At 47.1% G+C, this 21,438-nt stretch overlaps 5 protein-coding genes across 5 annotated transcripts; 2 read left to right on the plus strand and 3 right to left on the minus strand.

The window, feature by feature from the left end:
- Positions 1-4,310: 4,310 nt before the first annotated feature.
- ALT_7510 (uncharacterized protein) lies at positions 4,311-5,316 on the minus strand (the record flags this gene model as incomplete). The annotated part of the gene is made up of 2 exons (XM_033557574.2): positions 4,311-4,797; positions 4,976-5,316. 2 exons carry the CDS (start codon positions 5,314-5,316, stop codon positions 4,311-4,313), a joined length of 828 nt encoding a protein of 275 aa, XP_033413465.1.
- Positions 5,317-6,842: 1,526 nt separating this feature from the next.
- On the plus strand, positions 6,843-7,780 carry ALT_7511 (mitochondrial pyruvate carrier 1; the record flags this gene model as incomplete). Its single annotated transcript, XM_033557573.2, has 4 exons — positions 6,843-6,931; positions 6,988-7,237; positions 7,459-7,673; positions 7,729-7,780. The coding sequence occupies 4 exons, from the start codon at positions 6,843-6,845 to the stop codon at positions 7,778-7,780; spliced, it is 606 nt and encodes a 201-aa protein (XP_033413464.2).
- Positions 7,781-8,359: 579 nt separating this feature from the next.
- ALT_7512 (uncharacterized protein) lies at positions 8,360-12,486 on the minus strand (the record flags this gene model as incomplete). Its single annotated transcript, XM_033557572.2, has 4 exons — positions 8,360-10,070; positions 10,165-11,762; positions 11,816-12,171; positions 12,231-12,486. The coding sequence occupies 4 exons, from the start codon at positions 12,484-12,486 to the stop codon at positions 8,360-8,362; spliced, it is 3,921 nt and encodes a 1,306-aa protein (XP_033413463.2).
- A 2,129-nt stretch (positions 12,487-14,615) lies between these two features.
- On the plus strand, positions 14,616-18,802 carry ALT_7513 (uncharacterized protein; the record flags this gene model as incomplete). The annotated part of the gene is made up of 8 exons (XM_089600275.1): positions 14,616-14,795; positions 14,852-14,974; positions 15,115-15,288; positions 15,431-15,776; positions 16,334-16,473; positions 16,529-18,182; positions 18,528-18,618; positions 18,748-18,802. The coding sequence occupies 8 exons, from the start codon at positions 14,616-14,618 to the stop codon at positions 18,800-18,802; spliced, it is 2,763 nt and encodes a 920-aa protein (XP_089455168.1).
- Positions 18,803-20,551: 1,749 nt separating this feature from the next.
- Positions 20,552-21,142, minus strand: ALT_7514 (2EXR domain-containing protein; the record flags this gene model as incomplete). The annotated part of the gene is made up of 1 exon (XM_033557570.2): positions 20,552-21,142. The coding sequence occupies one exon, from the start codon at positions 21,140-21,142 to the stop codon at positions 20,552-20,554; it is 591 nt and encodes a 196-aa protein (XP_033413461.2).
- Positions 21,143-21,438: the final 296 nt, after the last annotated feature.

The following is a 21,438-nucleotide window of genomic DNA, read 5'->3' on the forward strand; positions in this document are numbered from 1 at the left end:
CCCTTCTTTGGTAGATTGGCGCTTTGAACGAACAATAACACTTACTTTGATGCCATTTATCCAAGCAGTTTTGATTTGAAGAGCGATGGTTCTTAAATAAGCTTGATAAACTCGACAATTCGGAAAATTTTGGGGAGGTCCCAATAAAGTGTCACTGTACACTTGTGCCAACATTGGTTAAAGGTGCATATAGATTGCCATGTATTGTTGACCACGAGGGTACGACAGGTTACCCCCCGGCAACTCCTTTTCATTGTAGCCTAGTTTTCTGGGTTGGGGTCAGCAGGGTTTCGGCTGCCAAGTGACCCCTCAAGTGGTGAAGCGCGTGAGATTAAGTGTGCAGCGTGTCTCATTGGATGGTGCTGGTGGACATCAAGGGCAGATGACGTGCAACGTCGCAACGCTAGGAATTCGGTATTTTGCTGATTGGTCTATTTCAGCAGATTTATAATGTCTGTGAAGCAGCATGCATCTATAACATGCCTTATATAACTCTCCAGTGGTTCTTAAATGGCCCTTTCGTCCACCCAGACCTTCCAGTGCCTGAACTTGGGCAGTGAGTACATTGGCATACCGGGAACATTGGAAACGATGGGCAATTCATCAGGGATGGCAGCTTGCAACTAAGTAAAACACGGCATATATATATAAATTTACGTCTACATTCATGAAAAAAAAAAAAAAAAAAAAAAAATCACTGTAAACCATGTGATATTAGTGGTCAAAAAAAAACATTCGAAAGGAATGTTCCCGGAAAACCTGAAGCGTTATTGTTAGCGGTCAGAGCTGTTGACGCAAAATATCGACATCCGCTTCAATAATGTGGGAAGATCGGAACCGGGGTGTCCGGCCGAGATGTCTGAGGTCGAGGAAGTATGCATCATCACCACCTATTCAACTTACCAAGAGTGGTCGACACTCTCGCTTGTCGTGGAGCGCGCATATGTTGGATTGTCTACATATCCCGTACATACCTCGTCTCTTTTTTCTATGTCATCAGTATTCCCCAGTGAAAACAATTACCATGCATTCGGTAAGGTGTAGTCCTGGCTGGCATACTGAATACAATTCTGACTGCTCGTTCGTTCCTCTTTGTCCTATCCCTCCCGTTGCAAACAAAAATGCCATCTTCGAAGCAGAAGAGGAAAATCTGGCCATATAAGAATAGACCAGGGCACTGCATAACTCATGAGAAGATCCAACTGCTCTTGAACATCAGGAATGGAGACGGGAGTCTCTGGCCGCCCTGGTACAATCGCAGTATGATTGGATTCAACCATACCGGAGCCGACCACAGGAAGAACAGGCTTACCCAAACATATCCAATCAACAGTCTCCGGCGGGGGTTCACCTGCTTGATCATTTTGTGGCAGGTAAACTTAACCAGGTCCTCTAATATGATACCCGAAATGTGCAAGCAGAAAAACCACAATGCACCACTTTTATCTGTGGATACGTCAAAGCCCAGATCCATGAGTAAATGGATTATTCCCGACGTGAAAAATATGATAGTATGCCGGAGTGTCTTAGAGAACGGCCCTCGTGGGACTCGGAGAACGCTAAGAGCAAGAAATCCACATTTGATGTGATTGGCTTGCGAAACATCTGATGCCATGCAATTCTAGATCAATGAGTATTGCATGCCCAATCTTGCAAAGAAGGTGGTCTTACCCCCACACGCGAGTCAATGATCATCTGTCATCATGTTAGCAAAGCCAAATGATGGCTTTAGGGAATAGTTGGCGACGCAACCCTACCTTCTGCTAGTGACATTGTCTTGTTTCAAGCTCTTGGTGTCTCGGTATATTGATGATGCGTTCGCTTTCAAAAGTTGGAAATACTCTGAGAGATCGTGACAGGTGTAAAGGCAGTCGGATCAGAGGTACTCAATGCCTCTAAAATATCTGGGGAATTCACTCTGCTATGTGGCATACGTCAAGGGTGCGTAGCATCGTTATACTTCCTCAAAGTCCGGCTGAATTTCAGTGTTCATTGCGGGTTGTATAGATTCTGGAAACTATCTGCGCCACTTCCTAGCTTGATGGCCCCCTGTTTGATACCTTGTTCCCTTGGCGCTTCAGTGTTGACTTTCAGCATATAAAGCAACCTGACGCGCTTCCCTTATTTTTATGCTCTCTCCCTCTAGCATTTCCACTCGACATTCAGCGTATAATGAAAGCTCATGCTTGCTTCCCCCTTTGGACAGAAGATTTCTGAACTAGAGAGTTCGAAGCACGTTGCGATAAGCGCTTCTGAATGTATACCAGATAGCAGAGTATAATCCTATCACTTAATAAGAAGGTTTCTCTAACCTTGGGAAAGTTGTTTGTCTCCGTAAATTTGGTTCTTCAAACCACGCCGTTGTTGTCTTGTTGATAATGGCTGGCTGGAATTCCCTGCCGTCTCTATAGGGGGTGGGGAGTCTGGGGGCGGGGCCGCATAATCCACATTCCCTCTTACGTATGTGGTTTGCGCTAAGTACGGTGGAGTCGGGTGGACCATCGGAACAAAACCAGCCAAAACTTTTTTTACCATTGATACTGCGTACCTCCAAGCGGCCACACACCACGTAGTTAGTAATCATCATGATAGTCTGATAATATATTGTTATAACTTCCTAAGGCCTGCAGGCCAGAGTAAGCAGTACGTCCGTATGTTAAACATTATTAGTGGATGTTATGCTAGTAGCTGTTTTTAGATTTAATTTTAGTATTATTAATTTATTACATTATAGATAAAGCTTATGAAGTTATGATCTTATGATTCTTATCTTTAGAATTAATAAGATTAACCTTCCTAGGAATATTAACACACCTATAAGGCTATAATCTTCCTAACTATAAAGGATCTATAAGTATTTATATTATTTAGGATATTAGTAGATAGCCTCTTGATTACACTAAAGTCTCTAGTACTAAGATAATATCTTATGATTTTATCTTTAATTCTTTACTCTAAAATACTATCCCTCAGACCCTCTTTAGTCTCTAGTTCTCTACTAGGAGTTAGAATAAAAGATTACTAGATACCTAGTTATAATCTATGTAGAGGAGGTTTTCTAATAATATAGACTAAGATAATTAAGTTAGATCTACTGTAGACCTGGTAGTGCAGCAAAATGCGCAGATAGCTAAGACTAAGAGGCAAAACCGGTCCCCAATATAATATATAATACTTGGGTTATTAGGGATGAACTCTTTAGCTTTTTTTCGGCTGGCCATGAAACGGCCGTAACAATAACTTGTTAGGCCGTTAGGTACTTGATAGAATACTAGGAGGTATAGTAAATGCTGTACTCATTATTAAAGTCAGTGCATAAGCACGCAGCCGAAGCTGGAGATCTACCCACTGCTCAAGTGATTGTGAAAGCCGACATTCCTTACCTGGATGCCTTCATTGAAGAAAACCACCGCTGGGGGCAATTCTATTCCCACCGTCATAAGAACCACGACCAGAGACACTGTGGTCATCGGTCACCGAATACCGAAGGGGACTAATATTTTTATAATTATAAATAGATTTAGCTTTCAAACTCTAGTCTCTAGCTTTTATAGTGAATGAGTCTGCGCGCAGCAAAACTAATTAGGAATTAAAAGATAAGTATAGCATTTAGGATACTTCTGATATTGAAAGGTTTAGACCAGAAAGGTGGCTTATTAAAGATTATTAGCATAACTTAAGATTTGATCCGTGTGCTAGACCTTACTTTTTATAGGTTAGGGCTGTATAGTACTACGTTAGTAAGTACTCCTATCTTAGCCATTACTCACTACGCTGAGGTGGCTTTTACCTTGTCAACAGAAGCTGACTTACTTGACTTTACAGGCATGAAGCTTGCTGTGTTGAAATTGAAGGTTATCATCACACTCATCGTGTGGAGCTTTGAGCTGCAGAAGACGCCTCCGTCATTATCTGAGTTTGGAGGAGATGACACGAACACTCACAGGTCGCAACAAGTCTACCTCAGACTGGCAGAAACGGAATGACCTTAGGTCAAATTAGGACAAGGCTATTAGGCAATTGCGAATTTGCCAGCAAACGCTATCACGGTCCTATAATTCAAACGAATCTTGGACAGGTTAATTCATTAACCTTGCCCAAATGTGGACAGTACGTGATTTGATTCCTCTGATGAACCTTCGCATGAGGTAGAAGGCCTTCCCAATCGACGGCAACTGCACTTGTTATGCCGCGAGACCAAACGGTGCGAAAGCAACTTTCAATGGGCATCGGGACTCGGGCAGGAACAAAAATTAGAAGAATGCAAGATTGCAGGTGTATGAACGACGTTGGTTTACACAGACTGAGACTTAGTTCAGCACACTATCACTACCTATAGCCAAGGCTTTGTCGAAGACGCGCAGAGTGTGCTCCCAGACTCTTTCTGGCCATCCGCGTTCTCTATATTTTTCCAGCACGCCGGGTGCGGAGATTTGGTCACTTTTGGGGCTGATGCGCCATGCGCCTGGACTGTATCTGTCACTGGTCAGGTGAAAGGCTTGTCTCTCGCCACTGTCTTCCGCCGACATGCCAAAAATCAACATCACCACAGTAACAAGGCCGCGGATTGCTGCCAGCGTTACCCTCCATGCTACTCCAGATGACACTGGTGCAGTCCGCCGGGCGAAGATGTCTGTCCTCACCCAACCAGGAAAGGCGTGCAGGAAGGTTATCTGCTTATCATTCGCAGCAAAGTGCTCAAGCGCCAGGCTGGTCATAGTGGTGGTGTGGTTAACGACTGCGAGGGGGGACCAGCGCTGCTCAAGGCCGATGTCTTCGTCATGCATGGACTTCTCTCTGCCTCCGTTAAGCACGGTCAGGACTCGCGGCTGCGGTGACTGACGAAGGAGTGGCAGAAGGTTTCACACGAGCCGCATCCTGGAGTAGTATGAGATCGCGAAGCATGTCTCAAGGCCCTCTTTCGTGTCTACGCGACCTGTCAGTGTTTGAAGGCTCAGGACCTGGGGACACGTACATTGTGGTCCGTTCAGTCATGTATAAGTAATCCACCTTCTGCTCAGCAGCCGTGATCTGGTTGCACACGGAATCGACATTGGAAAGTAGTGAGACCTCAGCTTCAAGAAACACAACCTTGCAGCTTGGATTGAGACTTTCTAGCTTCGCATGCTGGCTTGCAAAACGCGCCGCTGATCTCCCGAGGACATAGAACGTTGGTGCATGCAGCATAAGTGCCATCCTCTCGAGCGTGCTAGCGCCGATGCCGCTCGTGGCACCAGCGAAGACGCAGACGAGTCCTGCATGTTGCTCACTGGCGAAGGGCGCGTTACACTCCCTGATTGCCGTAGTCTCCACCATGCTTTGCGTCAGTTTGAAAGGGGCTTCGGTGCGCAACTCTCAAAGTTGGCAATACGAGGAAAATTTGGGAGTTGACGGGGTACCGTATAATCTGCGTGGATTTGTCTTTGCGCTAGCAGAAATTAAAAACATTGGTGGTGGGAGAAGGGGGGGGGGGGGCGGCTTCCTTCCTGCTGCCCCGCTCATAAGTATCGGGGAAAGCGCAAACCATCACGCACATGCACATCACAGCGCGCGAAATGGGCTTCGCCTAATTTACAATGGATGGGACATTGATCGATTGCATTTGATAGGTCTGGGGCTTAGCGCCCGGTCGTCGGACTTGGCCAAAGGATTAGCGACACTCGGCACATTACTATAGCTCATTTCTCCGTGCGAGTCTTGACGGACGCAGCCGGACTATTCATCCCATTTCGGGCTGGAAAGGAATCATCACGGAAGATGTACTCCAGTCTATCCAGGTACTTTTGTTAGTACGGTGGAGCTTACAAGGGTCACAAACTTGTTAGGTGGTAGGTACATAAAACCGCCTTCTAAAAAATGGGTTTGCGTTGGCGTGTATGCGATCACTAGGGCTTTGGTGACCTCCTATCGCCTCTATCTGCATCCGTTGGCAACTTTCAAGGGGCCAAGAGCGGCAGCGATTTCCAGAAATTGGGTATACAGAGTCCTCACTGGTCCAAGCCTACCAGAGACAGTCTTTGAGAAATTTCATACAAATACAGTCAGTCCAGATTGTTCATGATATCCCCTAGGTTAAGGCAAAATTGCTTACCTTCGATTGCAGGTGTGAAGGTGTTCCTCTCATATATGGTAACTAGTGGGTCATGTAATGGTCAATTCACGTTATGTGAGACTCATTCAAATTAAAGGAATGTTTTAAGTTCGTGTAATTTCAATGCTGGGCTCTACTAGAGCAGCACAAGGAAGCAATTTAACGCGCCGTGTGCCGCTAATCTTTTGGGTAAGCCCCGAACCTATCCGATATCATCAGTTAATGATACACATATTCTATATATAGGGGGACAGGGGTCATATCAGAATATGCACTATCATATCCGCACTACACATCAATTGCCCCCAGTGGCAAAAACCGGTGGCTTGAAGCCGACTGACAGGGGCTAGAGGCCTGGTGAACCTGCCTATGTCCGCTAAACCCGGGGGCTGCTCCGTATACATTTACGCCAATATAGAATGGAATGGATTGCACCTCAATGGTCGAACAACCTGCTCATGTGCACCAATTTTGGCCAAGGCAAGCATCCCTTAGGATCCCAGCAGAATTTTCAGCTCAAAATTAGACCTCCGATCCTCTCAAACAACTCTGGCCTTCTCGAACCATTAACAGCCTCGCATCCTTTGAAATGGCTGCATTCGTCAAGGCTATAAATGCGAGGATTAGATCCAGTCCGATATTAGACTACATTTGCTCTACCCGTACGTACCCACTGATTTGAACCCTTCTCAGGCTATCCCCGATAAGCCCGATGACGGAAGATTTGGTCTTAGTCTGGAATGATTAAGTCATGTGTCGCATCGTAGACTTCTGGGACCCGGTATCAAACTTCGGAATCTCGGTAGCGGCTATCATGGACACGCAAAAGAGTCCAGAAATGTAAGGCTTTGTCTATGCAAGGCTCTATCAGTGATGTGGTTTCTGACTCTTGGCAGGATCTCAGGTAAGATGACGGGTGCTCTCTGCATCTACGCGGCCACTTTCATGCGATACTCCCTCGCTATAAAACCCAAGAATTACCTCCTCTTCCTGTGCCACTCCGCCAACGCAGGTGCTCAGCTCACGCAGGGCTACCGCTACCTACAATATCACCACTGGGGTGGGAAGGAGAAGACGGGTGGTACATATGCCGTTGATGCGGCGAAAAAGAAGATAGCCAAGGTTGAAAATAAGGCAAATGATACAGTAAGTAAATAAGACTGGACGTCTTGAGCTAGAAGAATGAAGGGAATCCATGACCAAGTCCAAGGTTGACAGGGATATACGCGGCAGTGGTGGTTATGGATCGTAGGAGGTTTCCCTCGCGAAATGGGATATTTCCGGCGGCTGGTGGTCCAATCGCCACATCCGGCCTGTATTATCACTCCAGCAATTTTGGGATGCTCCCTATTTATGATGTTAAGCAGCATTGCAGCCACGGCACAGAAGACAAGGTCTTTGCGAGGCTGCTCCAGGTCGACACAGCCTATCATTCGCACCACATGCTTCACTGCGCAGGATCGTACATGGCCTCAGCCCCGGCTGTGTCTGCTGCGAGACTGCGGATTGCTGAGCCTACAGGCGCCGATGCAGACATAGAAGCGGTATCGCCTAGTAACAAATTGGCCAATGGTGCAAAAGAGTGTGTATTGAGGAGAACGGGGAAATCTGGCCAGCTAACTAACATCAGCGCCCAGGTGCCAACTAAAAGAGGTCAGTAGCCAGCTAGTCAATACGAATGGAGTGTAATACCGTGTCGAGCTTGTTGCCGGGAGAGGGGGGAGCTGCACGAGAGTACAGGAGTGGTCAGCTACACAACACCTCGTGAGTCAAGATAGTGGATGCGGTACTGAAGTTTGCGGAGGCCTCACAACGGGTTCGAAATCGGGTGCCACGAAACCAGTTTGACAACGTAAGCGGCAATTAGGCCGCAGAAGGTCTTGACGACGCTCTAACTTCATTGTTCGAAGTGGCACACTCTAGGCGTAAGCTTGCTTTCTCTTTCGGGGTTGAGGAGGTGAGGACGGAGAGAACGAGGGGGAGATTTAAGCTGTGTTGGTGGAATATGTATACTGGCATGGGGCATTGGATGTGGGGAGTGTGATTACTTGTATACTCTGATACATATTTGCAGCCTTTTAGCGTATTTGGATTGGGTTGAATTGCACTTTGGTGAGCAATTGATACCATTATTGAAAAAAGAGAGTATGGGAATTGAAGCTTTGAGGTTTGCTTATGCTATGACAGGCCTTGCATACGCCGATCTCGAATTTCGCTAAACTATAAAAACTCATAAAAAAGTGAATGTAAAGCAATATTCTCAAAATATCACCCCTCGATCTGCAAGTTCTTCCCAACCTCAATCTGCAACAATCTCCTAACAGGCCGACTCTCCTCCCGTTTCGATCGATCTTTCACCAACTCCAGAATGACGCCCTTAAAATTCACCGCCAAATCTTCCCAAACAAACTCCGGATTCAATGCCTTGACGAAAACACACATCGCGGAGACGGGAACATTTATAATATTGCAGACTTCTTCAGCGGAGAGGTTCTTCTGCATGGTGCTAATGAATTCCGCCCGTAACGACGACTCAAATTCCGCGAATTCATCTTCTGTTTCAATCATGGCCCTTTCCTCTTCTCCTAGAGTATTATCTAAAGTAGCAGGGGCTGTTGGCTCTAGCTTCTCGCCCGTCATAATCTCATGAAGAAAGTCCTCATCGAGAGGCTCGATGCTACTTCCAAATTGGCCCTTCTTGCCCACCTGCCACGGAACACGCTTATTCTCCGCATCGCCGAGAACCTGTCGCGTAAGTTCGAGGTTCTTAGTCTGAATGTTGGGGTCAATATCGTTGAAGTCTGCGGCTAACAGCGCTTTGTACAGCTTCAAGTTTTGGATTTTCAGCGATTCAGGCTTGACGCGCCACAGCGCCGCGATTTCGACATGTTTGGTCATTATCCCTTGGCAGGCTTCTTTCATCCGTGACCAATCATTTCTCTTGCATGCTTCGCAGACTTGCTTCTTTAGTTCCGCGAAGGCTGCGGAGCGGGAGGTGTAGACGCTCGCGGCGGTGAGGTCGTCGTTGACGCACCGTTCGCCTCCCTCTGCGAGATGGTTCAAGTATTTGATCATCCTAGTGTAACCCTGCGACTGTCTCTCCAGCTTATGCGGCAGCTGCGCGAGCAGCCGAGCCGCGACGGGCTGGAGATCAATATCCTCCGCCGTAAGCATGCGCATGAAGATGGTAATAATAGTGCGCGAATGCTCGAGCTGGATATTCCTCAGCTTGCAGAACTTCTCCATCTCAGCCGTGCGGCTTGCTTTGACTCTGGCTAGATTCTCGTTCTTAGTCACCACCCGAATGATGGCTTTGTCGAGGAGTTTTTCTAGATTTTCGTGGAATTGTTGGAGTGGCCAGCCTGTATACGGGTATAGTGCGACCGCGTTTTCATACCAGATCCACTCAGCGGAGCTCGTGGGGAGGTCGTATTGGGGATTCAGACCGAAGAGTTGCCAGACCATGCTGAGGGGACGGATTCCTGAACCGGCAATTGTCAAGAGATTACCGAAGAGTCCGCGCATTAACCTTGTGACGGTATCCTCGGCCTTGTCTATTTCCACGGGCTTAGATGTCCTCATCGCCGCGAGTTTCGCCATGGCGGCCATTAATAGTGCGCTCATTAAATGGCCAGTCTCTGGGCTGCTAGGTTGAATATCATGTTCTCTGGACGCGACTGCTTGGCCAAGTGTGCTTCTCATGATAATTCGGAGCGCGGCGATGTGCGGTTCATTGCATTTCTCCATCCATCGCACTGTGTAGGGGCTTTTCAGGTCGACGAACTCATCCCAACAGACCCAGGCTAGCATTGATCCGGTTCCTGATGACTGGCTTAGGTAGGGTAACGCCAGGATGGGCTGGGAGGGTCCTATGGTGCTTTTGAGTGGGCCGTTGTGATTGGTTTGCGACTGTTCCATGATGATGCCTGCGTCGAATCCTTCCAGGTGCAGGATTCTCGAGTCGAGGGCGCAACATTGGCTAGAAAAGTCAGTGTCATTCAAGCTGTACTTTAGATGGCTTGATGGGGGGGAATTGCCCACAAGAGGACTGACTCCAAGCTGTTTGCGCATACCTGGCATCAATGGCGCGGTTTTTCAAGTTACCCAAAAGCTCACGATAAGGCGTCGTCTCAATATTCAAAAGCATAACACCCATATCTCCCGCGTATTCCTCAAGGTATCCCGAGAGAGTCTCAAAAGTCATGGACTTTACTGCCTCGACGTTGTTTTGAATGGTGGTTTGGCGAACAAGGCGCTTCAGATCGTGGGTTCTCTTGGAAGTCGTTTGAGACGATATCATGTTAGCCAGGCATGAGATCACCGGCTCAAGGGCCTTTTGCATGTCCTTTGTGACCTTTCTCAATTCGCCAAGCATGTTATTCTTCTTCTGCACCGATTTGGGATCTCTCATACGGTATTCCTGTGTTAGGAATTCGGTGTAGCTGTCTCTTAATGGAGCTGCAACCTTGCCGATCTTGGCGGAGAGTGCAGTCACCAGGGCTTTGGAGAGTTCTTGGAGGTCTTTCTGGTTCAGAAGCACCTGGAGCTGTGGAACTACTGCAGATATGTCGTCTTCCAGGTTTTGGATCTGGTCGACTGAAATTTCTTCAAACAACTTCTGTAGATCTTGGGGTTGGACTAACTGGCCAGTAGTGGGGAGGATGACCGGATTTGCGTCGTCGAGGTTAATGACTCGCTCTATCCTCGGATCTAGGATGGAGCCGATGCCTACAGACTCGAGTACACTTGTTATATCTGAGCCAAATGCTAGTCCCGACGTATTGAGGTGTGCCCGGTTGGCAATGCCTCTGTAGAAGTAATACTTCTCGGAGATCTGAACCAGAATCAAGGACTGTGGTCCTGCAAGTGCCGTCACTGCATTAATATTCGCCGAATCCATCAACGAAAGGATACCATTGGTATCCTTGGGCTCGGTTTCTGGAGTGAGTTGTACGATGAAGAGTGCATTGATTCGGTAGGCAGATGCGAGATTCCGGGCATTATCTGTCATCCGTTCGTCGACGATCACCACGGCATTCTTGAGTTGCTTATAGTAGTCCCGGAGTGCATCTTCATTGGGAAAAGGGACATTCGAAGGGACTGTTCCGGTTGCAAGTAGAACTGGGCCTTGGAGCTCGGTACCAAAGATGCATGGCAGAACAATAGCGGAGGGCTCCTCTCTCGTGGGTACCTCCTCGTCTGGTAGTTTGAATTCAAGACCGGTGCCGAACCGTATGATCTGTGCTTTCTCCAGATCAATGAACGAAGGAAGAACAGCTGAATCGGTGGTAAAAATGGCATTTTCTTTGGTGATAACCTTACGCAGGTTTTCAGAATTTGACGCTGTGTCCTCTTTGACCGAATCATTCACTGGGGCTGTTTTCGTATACATATTAGCTTTGCTCATCGCTTCGGTCGTTGGGCGATGGTGATTCTTACTTCGTGTAGTTAGTTCAGGAGTACACAGAGTGAAATCGGCGCGTTTTATCGCTTCTGGGAAGGCAGGGCTGATCAACTTGTCACTGTCGCACATCATGCCCCGATCCGTGGTTGCGGTTGGTAATATCGAACAAATTAACGAGTCTCCATCGCGCTTTATCACCAACGGGCAACAGATTGTTGCATCCCCGATTGTCGCTGCGTCCAAGGGCACCGGGATGATGTAAAGAACCTGTCAACGATGAGTCAACTAATGCTAGAGACGAGGCTAGTTTCTGAACTTACCTTATCCATATGATCTGCGACTAGCAAAGCAGGGTGTGTTCCCAGAAACCTTGTGATGAGTGTAGACTGGTAGCCGGAGATGAACACGCAGATTTCTTTCTCTGTTAGAGAGTTCTTGTTTATCTTCACATAATCGAGGAGATCCTGTCCATTGAGAATATCTCCGCTGTGGGTAATTCCCGGGAAGGTATTTCTTGCAAGCCAGCAGCATGCCCTACACGATTCATCGGCGAAGCAGAAGTCGTAGTAAGTGGGGGTTCGTTCAGAAACTGCAAGAATCGTAATTTGATCTGAGACGATAGGGATTCTAAATGTTGATGCTGGTGCTTGCACAATCTGGAAGTCCTCGAATACCTCTGCATGTTGTTAACATTTCCTTCTCCATCCATATACTCACTGTAAGGAGAGGACATACTCAGATGGGACTCAAAGCCGGCCATTTGCCGTAAAAATATCTCACCCATCTCGCCCAAGTCTATGGCATTAAAAAAGAAGTTTTCCGGGTAGGAAGAGATATCGATTTCCTCAATGCCATTTTCTGTCCGACAAAGAAGGATTTGCTCCGGGCTGAAAGGGTGTGCAGAGCCGACTGGGAGGTCTTCCAAGATCTTTTGAACCTGGGCCTTCGAGGTCGCGAGAGGGTTGAAGAAGGTTTTCCTTACTCGCTCCATGGTTGCTGGAATGAAGCCGATCGCGAGTAGTGAGAGTAAATGCGAATGCTCAATTAGAATGCTGGCCGGATGAGCAGAGTATTTGTACCCCCAGCTGGTCGATCTATCCCACTGTCTCGCTTGTACCACATTATGAGTCAGTGCGGGCTCCCAAAGTCGATTAGCATGAGTTGAGGTGTGACTGACTAGGGCTGTGGCCGAGCGCCGATTGCTTGGGAGCCTCAGGAGGACCGTTAATAAACGGTGTCTAGTAAAGCGGGGTAGTAAAGTACACCTGAAATTAGTTTAGTTCCATTTGTGTCATACAGAGTACTAGGGGATTCTTAATCTTGACACTCTGAGAATTGGGAGCTTCAACCCCTTCCCTACTCATGTAAGCTAGGACACCCTAATGTGTCCTCGCACAGTCTGCTCCTTTATATCTTAAAACTAATTCATTTCATCTTTTGGGATTGGCTCTTTATTAGATTAGTTCATTCTCGCATACAGTGCCATCCTGTATCAGCATTCCGTGAGATATAGTTACTGGCGCCAGGCACCAAGCACCAAGCGATGGATTCCATTGAACATTACGGTATTATTATGACAATGACTCATTATAGACTGGAAAGTGGTATTCATGTAATTTCCAACTGAGTCGCGAACCCAAACACATTGCAAATGAAACAAAATACAACCTAGTATCTCAAACAACAATGGCCGATGCAGCAAGATGAACGTGGGACTGAAATGACCATCGCAATGACCGGGCTATAGACTCCGCGACCAGAGCAGACGACAGATTTACCAACCTTGTGTGACCCCAATCCTAGATTATGCGTCGACGGTCTGGCATGACCCTCTCTGAGACAAACCCACCTTTACCACTTCAACACAGTCCAGAGGAATACACTGATCACATCTAATTAGCATCTAAAATAGCAGCCGCCACAACCCTAGAGGAAAAGGCCCGCGTCCTCCCACTAACCTCCATCTCTACTATCAAGCCCCAAATCACCATCACAAGGCTCTGTGGATGCATTGATATTCCGAGTCTATACGGGTAAGCACTATTAATATATAACTTAAACCTAGGCAGAGGCAGATATCAGATCCACCACCTTCGTAGTAATGGCATACCATACATTACCACCTGGAAATATCCGGTCATCAAAAAAGGCAGCATACTCATCCACCACTCTCACTCTGTCCATGCCTTTCACTTAAAGATCTGTGTTAACTACCTCCCCCATTACTATAGTAGCTCCTAGATGTTTAAAGGATTTTCCTCATGCGCACCTAGGCCTTAATGTCCTTATCTACCAAGTCTAATGTAAGGGGCTTAAATTTCAGCCCTATTACTTCACTCTTAATCATAGCCTTCTCTTCATGAGTCTCCTTTAATAGTTATAACACCTAGTGTACTTCAGCGCACAGAATTATGCAATCCACTTCTATTACATAGAAGTTTAGATTACATATCAGCGCAACACTTAGGTCCACTAATATCAGGAAAATGCAGCCTCACAATGTTGGTACTATAACTAATACTGCTAATACAATATGACGTGCTATCTATTAAGATACCTACCCCTACAATATCCACAAATGCAGATGCATACACAATTAACATCTTAATATAACTAGCCTTAGGTGATAAATATGGGCGTCTATTAAGCTCCCCTGTTTCCCCATCAACCTTAAGCGCATGCTTAAGGTCCCCCTGCGGTGCCTGAAGCATCATAATCCAGTCATAGGGAAGCCTACTCATATACACACTCTAGATGATTCCAAAGTGAAATCCGCATCCACAATCCCTGCTTAGGGTGTCGCAGTTTCCACCACTATGTGAAAGAAATTGTGTCCCACATCTGGATCAACTCCCAGCTGGCAAAGTTTTACCAGAGATAAGCCAAACTTTTTGCATATGGCCATGTGTCTGAAGGGCATCCAGTGCTGGAAAGGGCACCTAAATAATAGTTTATATAACTACCCATTTATTATATAATTCTGCCTATGTTTCATCTTACTACCACTCTATTACTGAGTCCTGATAATTCTGGTGCTTATATACACTATTTAAGGTGCATGACGGTGGTGTCTTTGAGCCGAGGACGTCGGGCGTTTGCGATTCCGAGAAGCTCGATGCCATGGGCTCCGCACTGATCGCTTCCTATGAACTCCCCAACAGCCGAACGAATGGCACAAAACTGGCGCATGAACCAACTAACGGCATTGCAAAAGCGATCGACAAGGCCGCAACGTTGACAGGACGCAAAGTGCTGTTTGCTGCAACCACTGCAGTGGGAGAACGTCCAGGCTGGATTACTGTGCATCCCCTCGCTCAAACTCAGGCCATTGGTTGACTAAGACACATTGATACAAGCATTCTGTTGCGTTTTTCCAGCGTGGGAGTGGACAACATCTTGCCGTGCCGGGCCGAGGATTGCGTGGCTTAGAATTTCGATACCAGCTTAATATCTCACCAACAGATTACCATCGCGGCAGCGTACGAGATGGCACCACCAGCAAGAGTCAGGGCTGTAGTGTTGATTACCAGCATAAATGACGCGTCTTGAGACCATCGAAACAATGAGCGCCTTTCCACCGTGCTGGTTCGGAAGCGAACGGGCCCGCTGAGTGTAACAGTGTCACCCCTCGATGCCCTGGAATCTTTATTTTATGGTCGGGATGGCTGGCGAACTGAGTCGATCTCTTTGTCGCGTTATGGTCAACTGCGGTGCCCGTCACATTGCCCTAGCCAGCCGAAATCCCGTCAGCGATGCAAGCTGGCTTGCGGACATCTGGGTGGCTGGCGCCGAGGTACGAGTCGTGAAAATGGGCGTGGCGGACTAGTCACAGGTTCGGGCAGCGGATTCCATGGTGCGAGATACTATGCCTGAGTTCGCGGGTGTAGCGAATGCTGCGCTCGTGCTCAAGGACACATTCTTTGTCAACACTGCAGCCGAAAGTTGACGGTACGATACATCTGAACGAGCACTCTTCCAACTACAATGTGGATTTCTTCATCACTTTTTCATCCTTAGAAAGCGTGTACGGCAATGCCGGCCAGTTCATATACCACGCCGCCAACATGTTCGTGACGAGCTTGGTAAACAAGCGAAGACGTCGAGGCCAAGCGGGATCTGTAATCAACATCGGAATGTGGACTTGGGATATGTCGCCAAGAGCCGGCACCAACATTGAGAACATCATACTCGCAATTCTACATGCCCCTCGCCGAGACAGAGTTCCGCCATCTCTTTCTCCAAGCAGCGCTGTCCGGTCATCCAGACTCAGCCAATGCAGATGTGACCATGGGCGTTCAGCCTTTCATTGACGATCCAGAAGCATCCGTGAGACCGCATCATCCGTGCAGGTCTAGAGCACTCCTGTGCTTCTTAATATAGTATAATACTATTTAAAGGCTTATAAACTTGATATCCCTTAAGAGTTAAGTTTAAAGGTAGTTAATTATTATAATAATATCTCCTACCTGTTCTAAATCTAGTTCTTTATTTTATAGATCTCTAAATAATATAGGATTATACCTGTAACTAGTAGAAATGTGATTTGCTGAGTTGACAAGTCAGATTGGTAATTGGTTTCACCCTAGGGAAACCGAAACCGGTGCATTTTCCTAGGCCAGGAACCACTGCGAGTGCGGGGAGGGTTGATTAGAGTCGCCGTGATATGGCCGGGTTATTGATATTCCGGGACGAAAGCGGAAGTACTACGACCCCACTGCTAACAGGTCATTACCATCGATGACAAAATGTACCCACCCCCTTCCTCATATAGTCTGACGGCTGCAAAGATGCAGTTAGTCCGTGCATACACGAAATAACAACTGCTTCTATGTTTCCAGTGGGCCATAGCTTAAAAGTTTTCGTAGGTGTCTTGGTGTCCTTTATCCTCAGCAGCCTTTTCGTCGCCGCGCGCCTTGTGAGCCGATTTGGCATTGTCAGGCGCCATGGCTGGGACGACTACACTATTATAGTAGCGTGGGTGAGTGGATTCCTCCCTGAGACTGGAACTGAGATTGATGTATTTGTCAATCCAGTTCCTCGCCTTTGGCATGTCCTTTGCCGTCGCCTTTTGCACTTTCAAAGGCCTAGGGCTTCCTGAGGAGAACATATCCCCAGCCTGGGTCGACCCACTGCTCAAGGCGAGGTATGCTGCGATCGTGCTTTACAACCCGGCACTGAATGTCACCAAGGCCTCGATCCTTTTTCTTTACATTGACATTGCACAACGCGCACAGAGGTTCTTATACTTTGGCTCCTGTGTGACCTTCGCTGTCGTCCTCGCCGGTGGTGTTGCCTTCACATTCCTCACTGCCTTGCAATGCCGCCCCATAAAGGCCGCCTACAATCTCACCATTAAGAATCCTACCTGCGTGCCAATTGAGACTATCGACCTGGCCATCGTCCCTGTCAATGTCGCCACGGGCCTTGCCATCCTAGTCCTACCGATCCCCGTGCTAACGAAGTTGCACCTACCGCTTGGTCAAAAGACCATACTGTTGCTGCTCTTCATACTGGGTGTCATCCTTATCATCGTTGCCGATGTCGTGCGTACCTATAACTTGCAACTGGCGGCCATCAATCTCCGGCAATCAACCACCAGGCCTCCCGTCAATCTTAAGTTTCTCGAAAGTGCGAGTTCGACAGCCCTGTGGTCGACGGTTGAGGTAAATGTGGCCATTGTCGGTGCATGCATCCCCACCCTACTGCCGTTGATCAAGCGGTTGATCCCGAAGTTGATTCGTTCTCCAAGGAGCAGCAACCGCCAGATGCTTCCTTCTCCTTCATCGCTTCCCGATAGAGCTGAAGCTGGTTCATCTTCTCCTAATGAGCCTCATCGCCATCAGTCGAGTTCCATATCACTGCAAGCTGACTATCAGGAGCAGCTACAGCCGCAGATATGTACGACGTCTGAGGAAGCACAGTCGCCCTACCAACGCAGTGATGTATCTACATTCTCTAGAACTGTCGGATTTGAGCGGTCCAGGTGCATGCTTGACATGCGCGGCTCAGAATCCGTCAAGTACTGTGTGTTAGTTGCTTTTCTCCTCTTCCTGGAGGGATTCATCATTGTCTTGCTATCTTCCGTCAACAGTAACATGCCTGTCGTGGAAAATGAAACTCAAGCCATAGGCGTCACCTCAGCCACTTATGCCGGCGGCGCCTTTATCGTGCCCTTTATTGGGTATTGGCTTCTACGTCACGCTGGATTTAAGGCCACGTTTGTGGTAGCATTGGCTATAATCTGCACGGGGAACCTGATATTTTGGCCATCTGGGGCTTTGGGTTCCTATCCTGGGTTTATTGTCGCCAACGTTGTCGTCGGGACAGCTGCGACTTTACTAGATATGTCGACGATCGCCTTCCTTACACTTTGTGGACCAACGCAGTATGCTGAAATCCGCGTACTCATGGGGTTAGGCGTTGGTTATAGTGGTTCGGCTATAAGTTTTCTGCTTTCAGAGAAGATCTTCTTTGCACATGTGGCTAACTACGATGGAGTGATTGCCATCCAGTGGACTTACCTAGCAGTTGCTCTTTCTATGGTCCTGTTAGGACTCTTTTACTACTACTTGCCGCTTCCTGAAGCGACGGTCATGGATCTACAGAGCCGAGATAACAGGCTATGGATAGACCCTTCACAGAGATTCTTTGGCAAGCTTCCCGTCTATATCACAACGCTGGCTCTAGGTGTCCTTGCCGAGTTCTGTTCAACCTCTACACTATCGAGTATCCGAACATTCCTTGATCCTCTCCTTAAAAGTGTTTCTGGAAGCACTCAGACATCTCCACACCTCTCAGAAGTAAATTTGAACCTCGCTATATCTGGAATATATGCTGGGAGTCATTTTATCCTTTCCTGCTTGTGTCTTTTCATCCAACCACGCATTCTCCTGCTTTTGCTTTTTGCCTGTGGTATCACATTCTCTGCGCTGATCATTTGGCTGGATTTCTCCGACGCCCGAACAGTCGAATATTTAGTGCTTCTCTTTTCCATTCCATTGGGCCCAATTCCAAGCTTAACCTATGCCATAGGATTGCGTGGTATGGGCAGCTGGACGGTGTTTGGGGCTAGTGTACTCGAGGGTGGTGGCAACCTTGGACCTACCATCTACCCCTGGATCATGTGGGCAATAGTACGGGCACCCAGCCATTCCGTCCAATTTTCTTTCTGTGTAATCTTTGCTGCCTTGCTTGTTGGGATCATTTTCCCGCTTTACCTCAACCTGGTACGCACTGCGCTACCGCATGCTAGATCCCCTGTCTGTTCTACGGGGTTATTATCCGGTGGCCACTCTGCTCACCCATAGCGACCCTGGGTTATTACCTTCTATATCAGTTCCTCTGAGCCCTTCTGTAATTGCAGTCTAGCGGCTATCCGCTTTATACCAGTTTTATCCTTTCCTTTTGTCCTTCGGTAGATTCATTGTATCATAGCCAAGACCAAACAACCTACGTTTCTATAACAGCGACTGCATAGCAAGAGACTACCTAAGAAGCTCAAGCTCTTACTATCTTATAGGGTAATCTAGATGTGGCTTTCCATTTGCAGTGTAATGGTCTTTGCGGGCAGCTTTATTATAAGGAGAGCCACCATCCACCGCTTGACATTTTCGGCTGTCTGCAACACTGCCCTAGCTAGTAAGCATGGCCCGATGCTAAGAAACGTATTATATATAAACTGTGTGTTTTAAGAATCCTAAGACATGATTATTATATCTAGTTTCAATAAGGCAGACTAGAAACTTTTCTTTATGAAGTATATATGTTAGACCATATGATCTATATTCACTATTTACCTCTTATAAGAGCTAACCTCTTGGCGGTTAGTAATAATATATTTTACTACGGTATACTATGTGGGGATATTGATACTACACAATAATACAAAGGGTAGGTTAAGCCATATAGTAGGCAAGAACTCAGTTAATAGGTTATGTGACATCTCTAAGGTAGATACTAGATACTAGTTTACCCAAGCAGAAGATACACAATGAAGAAGTAAAATTATTTCTTAGTGAAATAATAGAAGAAGTTAGATATAAATAGGTGATACTTGGCTATTATAGTTCAGAGTCTATAGGTAGGCTATATAGCTTTACTATCAGTTCTTACAAGTTTAGCTCTAGCCTAGGTTATATCTTATAAAGCAGTCCATGTTAAGGTGATAAAGGTTATATATACCGTAATAATCTAGAAATAAGGGCTTATAAGGCAATCTTGCCTAGGTTATAGTTTATTAGTTATATTGGATCAGAAGAGCTATCTGTTGTGGGAGAAACCAGGCTTGTTTTGCCGGTTAAGGGCGCGGGAGCTTTGAATACATTATATGGGAGGGGCGTGCTATCTGGGATGTCCCAATGCTTCCGCGGCGGTCTAGAAGGTCCCGGCTGGAGCAAGAGAACAGATAAGGTCACTCTGGGAGTTCTGAAGTCGTGCATTTTCTCAGTGTATAAGATATAGAGTACCCTGTGATCAGGACAGAATACGTCCCCTCTACCTAGCCCCAAGAGTGATCCGTTTGACGGCTACCTAGGGCAAAGGTGATGGTAGTGTAGCCATTCTATCTGTGGAAAACGCCAAAGTAGAGGCTCTCTTCTTGCTCTAACTTATTCCTTGACTGAGGTCCCAAGCGCCTAACTTCGTCATTTTGGCAGCTATTGCCCTGTCTAAAAAGAGTCTCAGTGTATGTAGGTTTTGCGCAGTATATTAAAGATAAACTTACCACATTGATCAGAAGAAGATTGCAATCATAGGGTGAAGTATCCTTGGCGGGCAGCTAAAGTATGTTGATCATCAGGTAATTATTGGCTACCACAGCTGTCGACTTGAGATTCGCCAAGTGCAACTATTTTCTCAGCTAATGTCGACCTCAGATATGGCAGGTGCTGCCGCTAAAAGCATTTTCGGGGTGCAAGATGATATGTCCAAACAACAGGCCTGTCTTGCCAGCCTTACTTGCCTGGCGCAGCGGGGAGTGCGCAGCAGGGACTAGCAGCGTCAGGCGTTCTCCACCGGACGTAGCAAGTGGTATGAAATACAAGACAGGTCGATAACAATCATTCAGGATCATTAGGCAGAGACGCGCTCTGTTTAGCCACCATCCTATCCAGGTCCTCACCAACTGCAATCTGTCCCGTCGCCTCGTCAACGAATCTCAGTATCGTTTTTGGACATGGCCAGGGAATATGTTCCCAGGCATCCCGCCATGCCACCAGGCCATCCTCACAGATGATATGCATCTCCTCCAGGTTAGAAAACGTTTCTAGCTCCTGGGACTCAAAGAAGAAGAAGGCTGTGTTCTGGCGCTGAATGGTAAGCCGGCGGATCAGCAGTTGTTCAGCCGGTTCAATTGCATCAAAATATGCGTTCCCAATTGATATCATATCAATATCAAAGTTGACCCAGACATACCGTGGCTCAACTGTTGAGAAGCTGAATGCCTGCTGGTATAGTCTCAGGTTTCGGGCTTCATGGCAGACCTGAAGGACTGCAGGTACCGGTGTTGAGCAGGTTGCATATAGAACCTTGCCCCATGATATACGCTCTCTCTTAAAATGGAGCTTAATTGTGCGTGGTTCAACTGTCAACTCCCAGATTCGTGCGCGAAGCTCGAAGGGGAGATGGGGGAAAAGATAGAATGCAGGCATGATGTCTGTTACGAGTGGCGGCTGAACTTTTCAGTGAGCTAGTTCTCTTGGAGGCAGAGAAATTCACCATTAACAGATATGGAGCAATGGATAATGTTAAATAGTGGCAAAAGCGAAGGGATAAACGCGGACATAGTCACATAAACTGGGCTGAGTGTAGTGGTTTTTAGCGTTTACCGCCGCTTCTAGCGTGTAGACCGCCAGTGACGCATTAAAGATGGCAAAGGAAATTATTTTTACCAGTTTGCAACAAGTATGAATCACTCCAGCTTGTCAAAGAGGACGATATACTCTGA

Source organism: Aspergillus lentulus (genome assembly GCF_001445615.1).
Source record: "Aspergillus lentulus DNA, contig: Alt16, strain: IFM 54703, whole genome shotgun sequence".
NCBI classification, from domain to species: Eukaryota; Fungi; Ascomycota; class Eurotiomycetes; order Eurotiales; family Aspergillaceae; genus Aspergillus; species Aspergillus lentulus.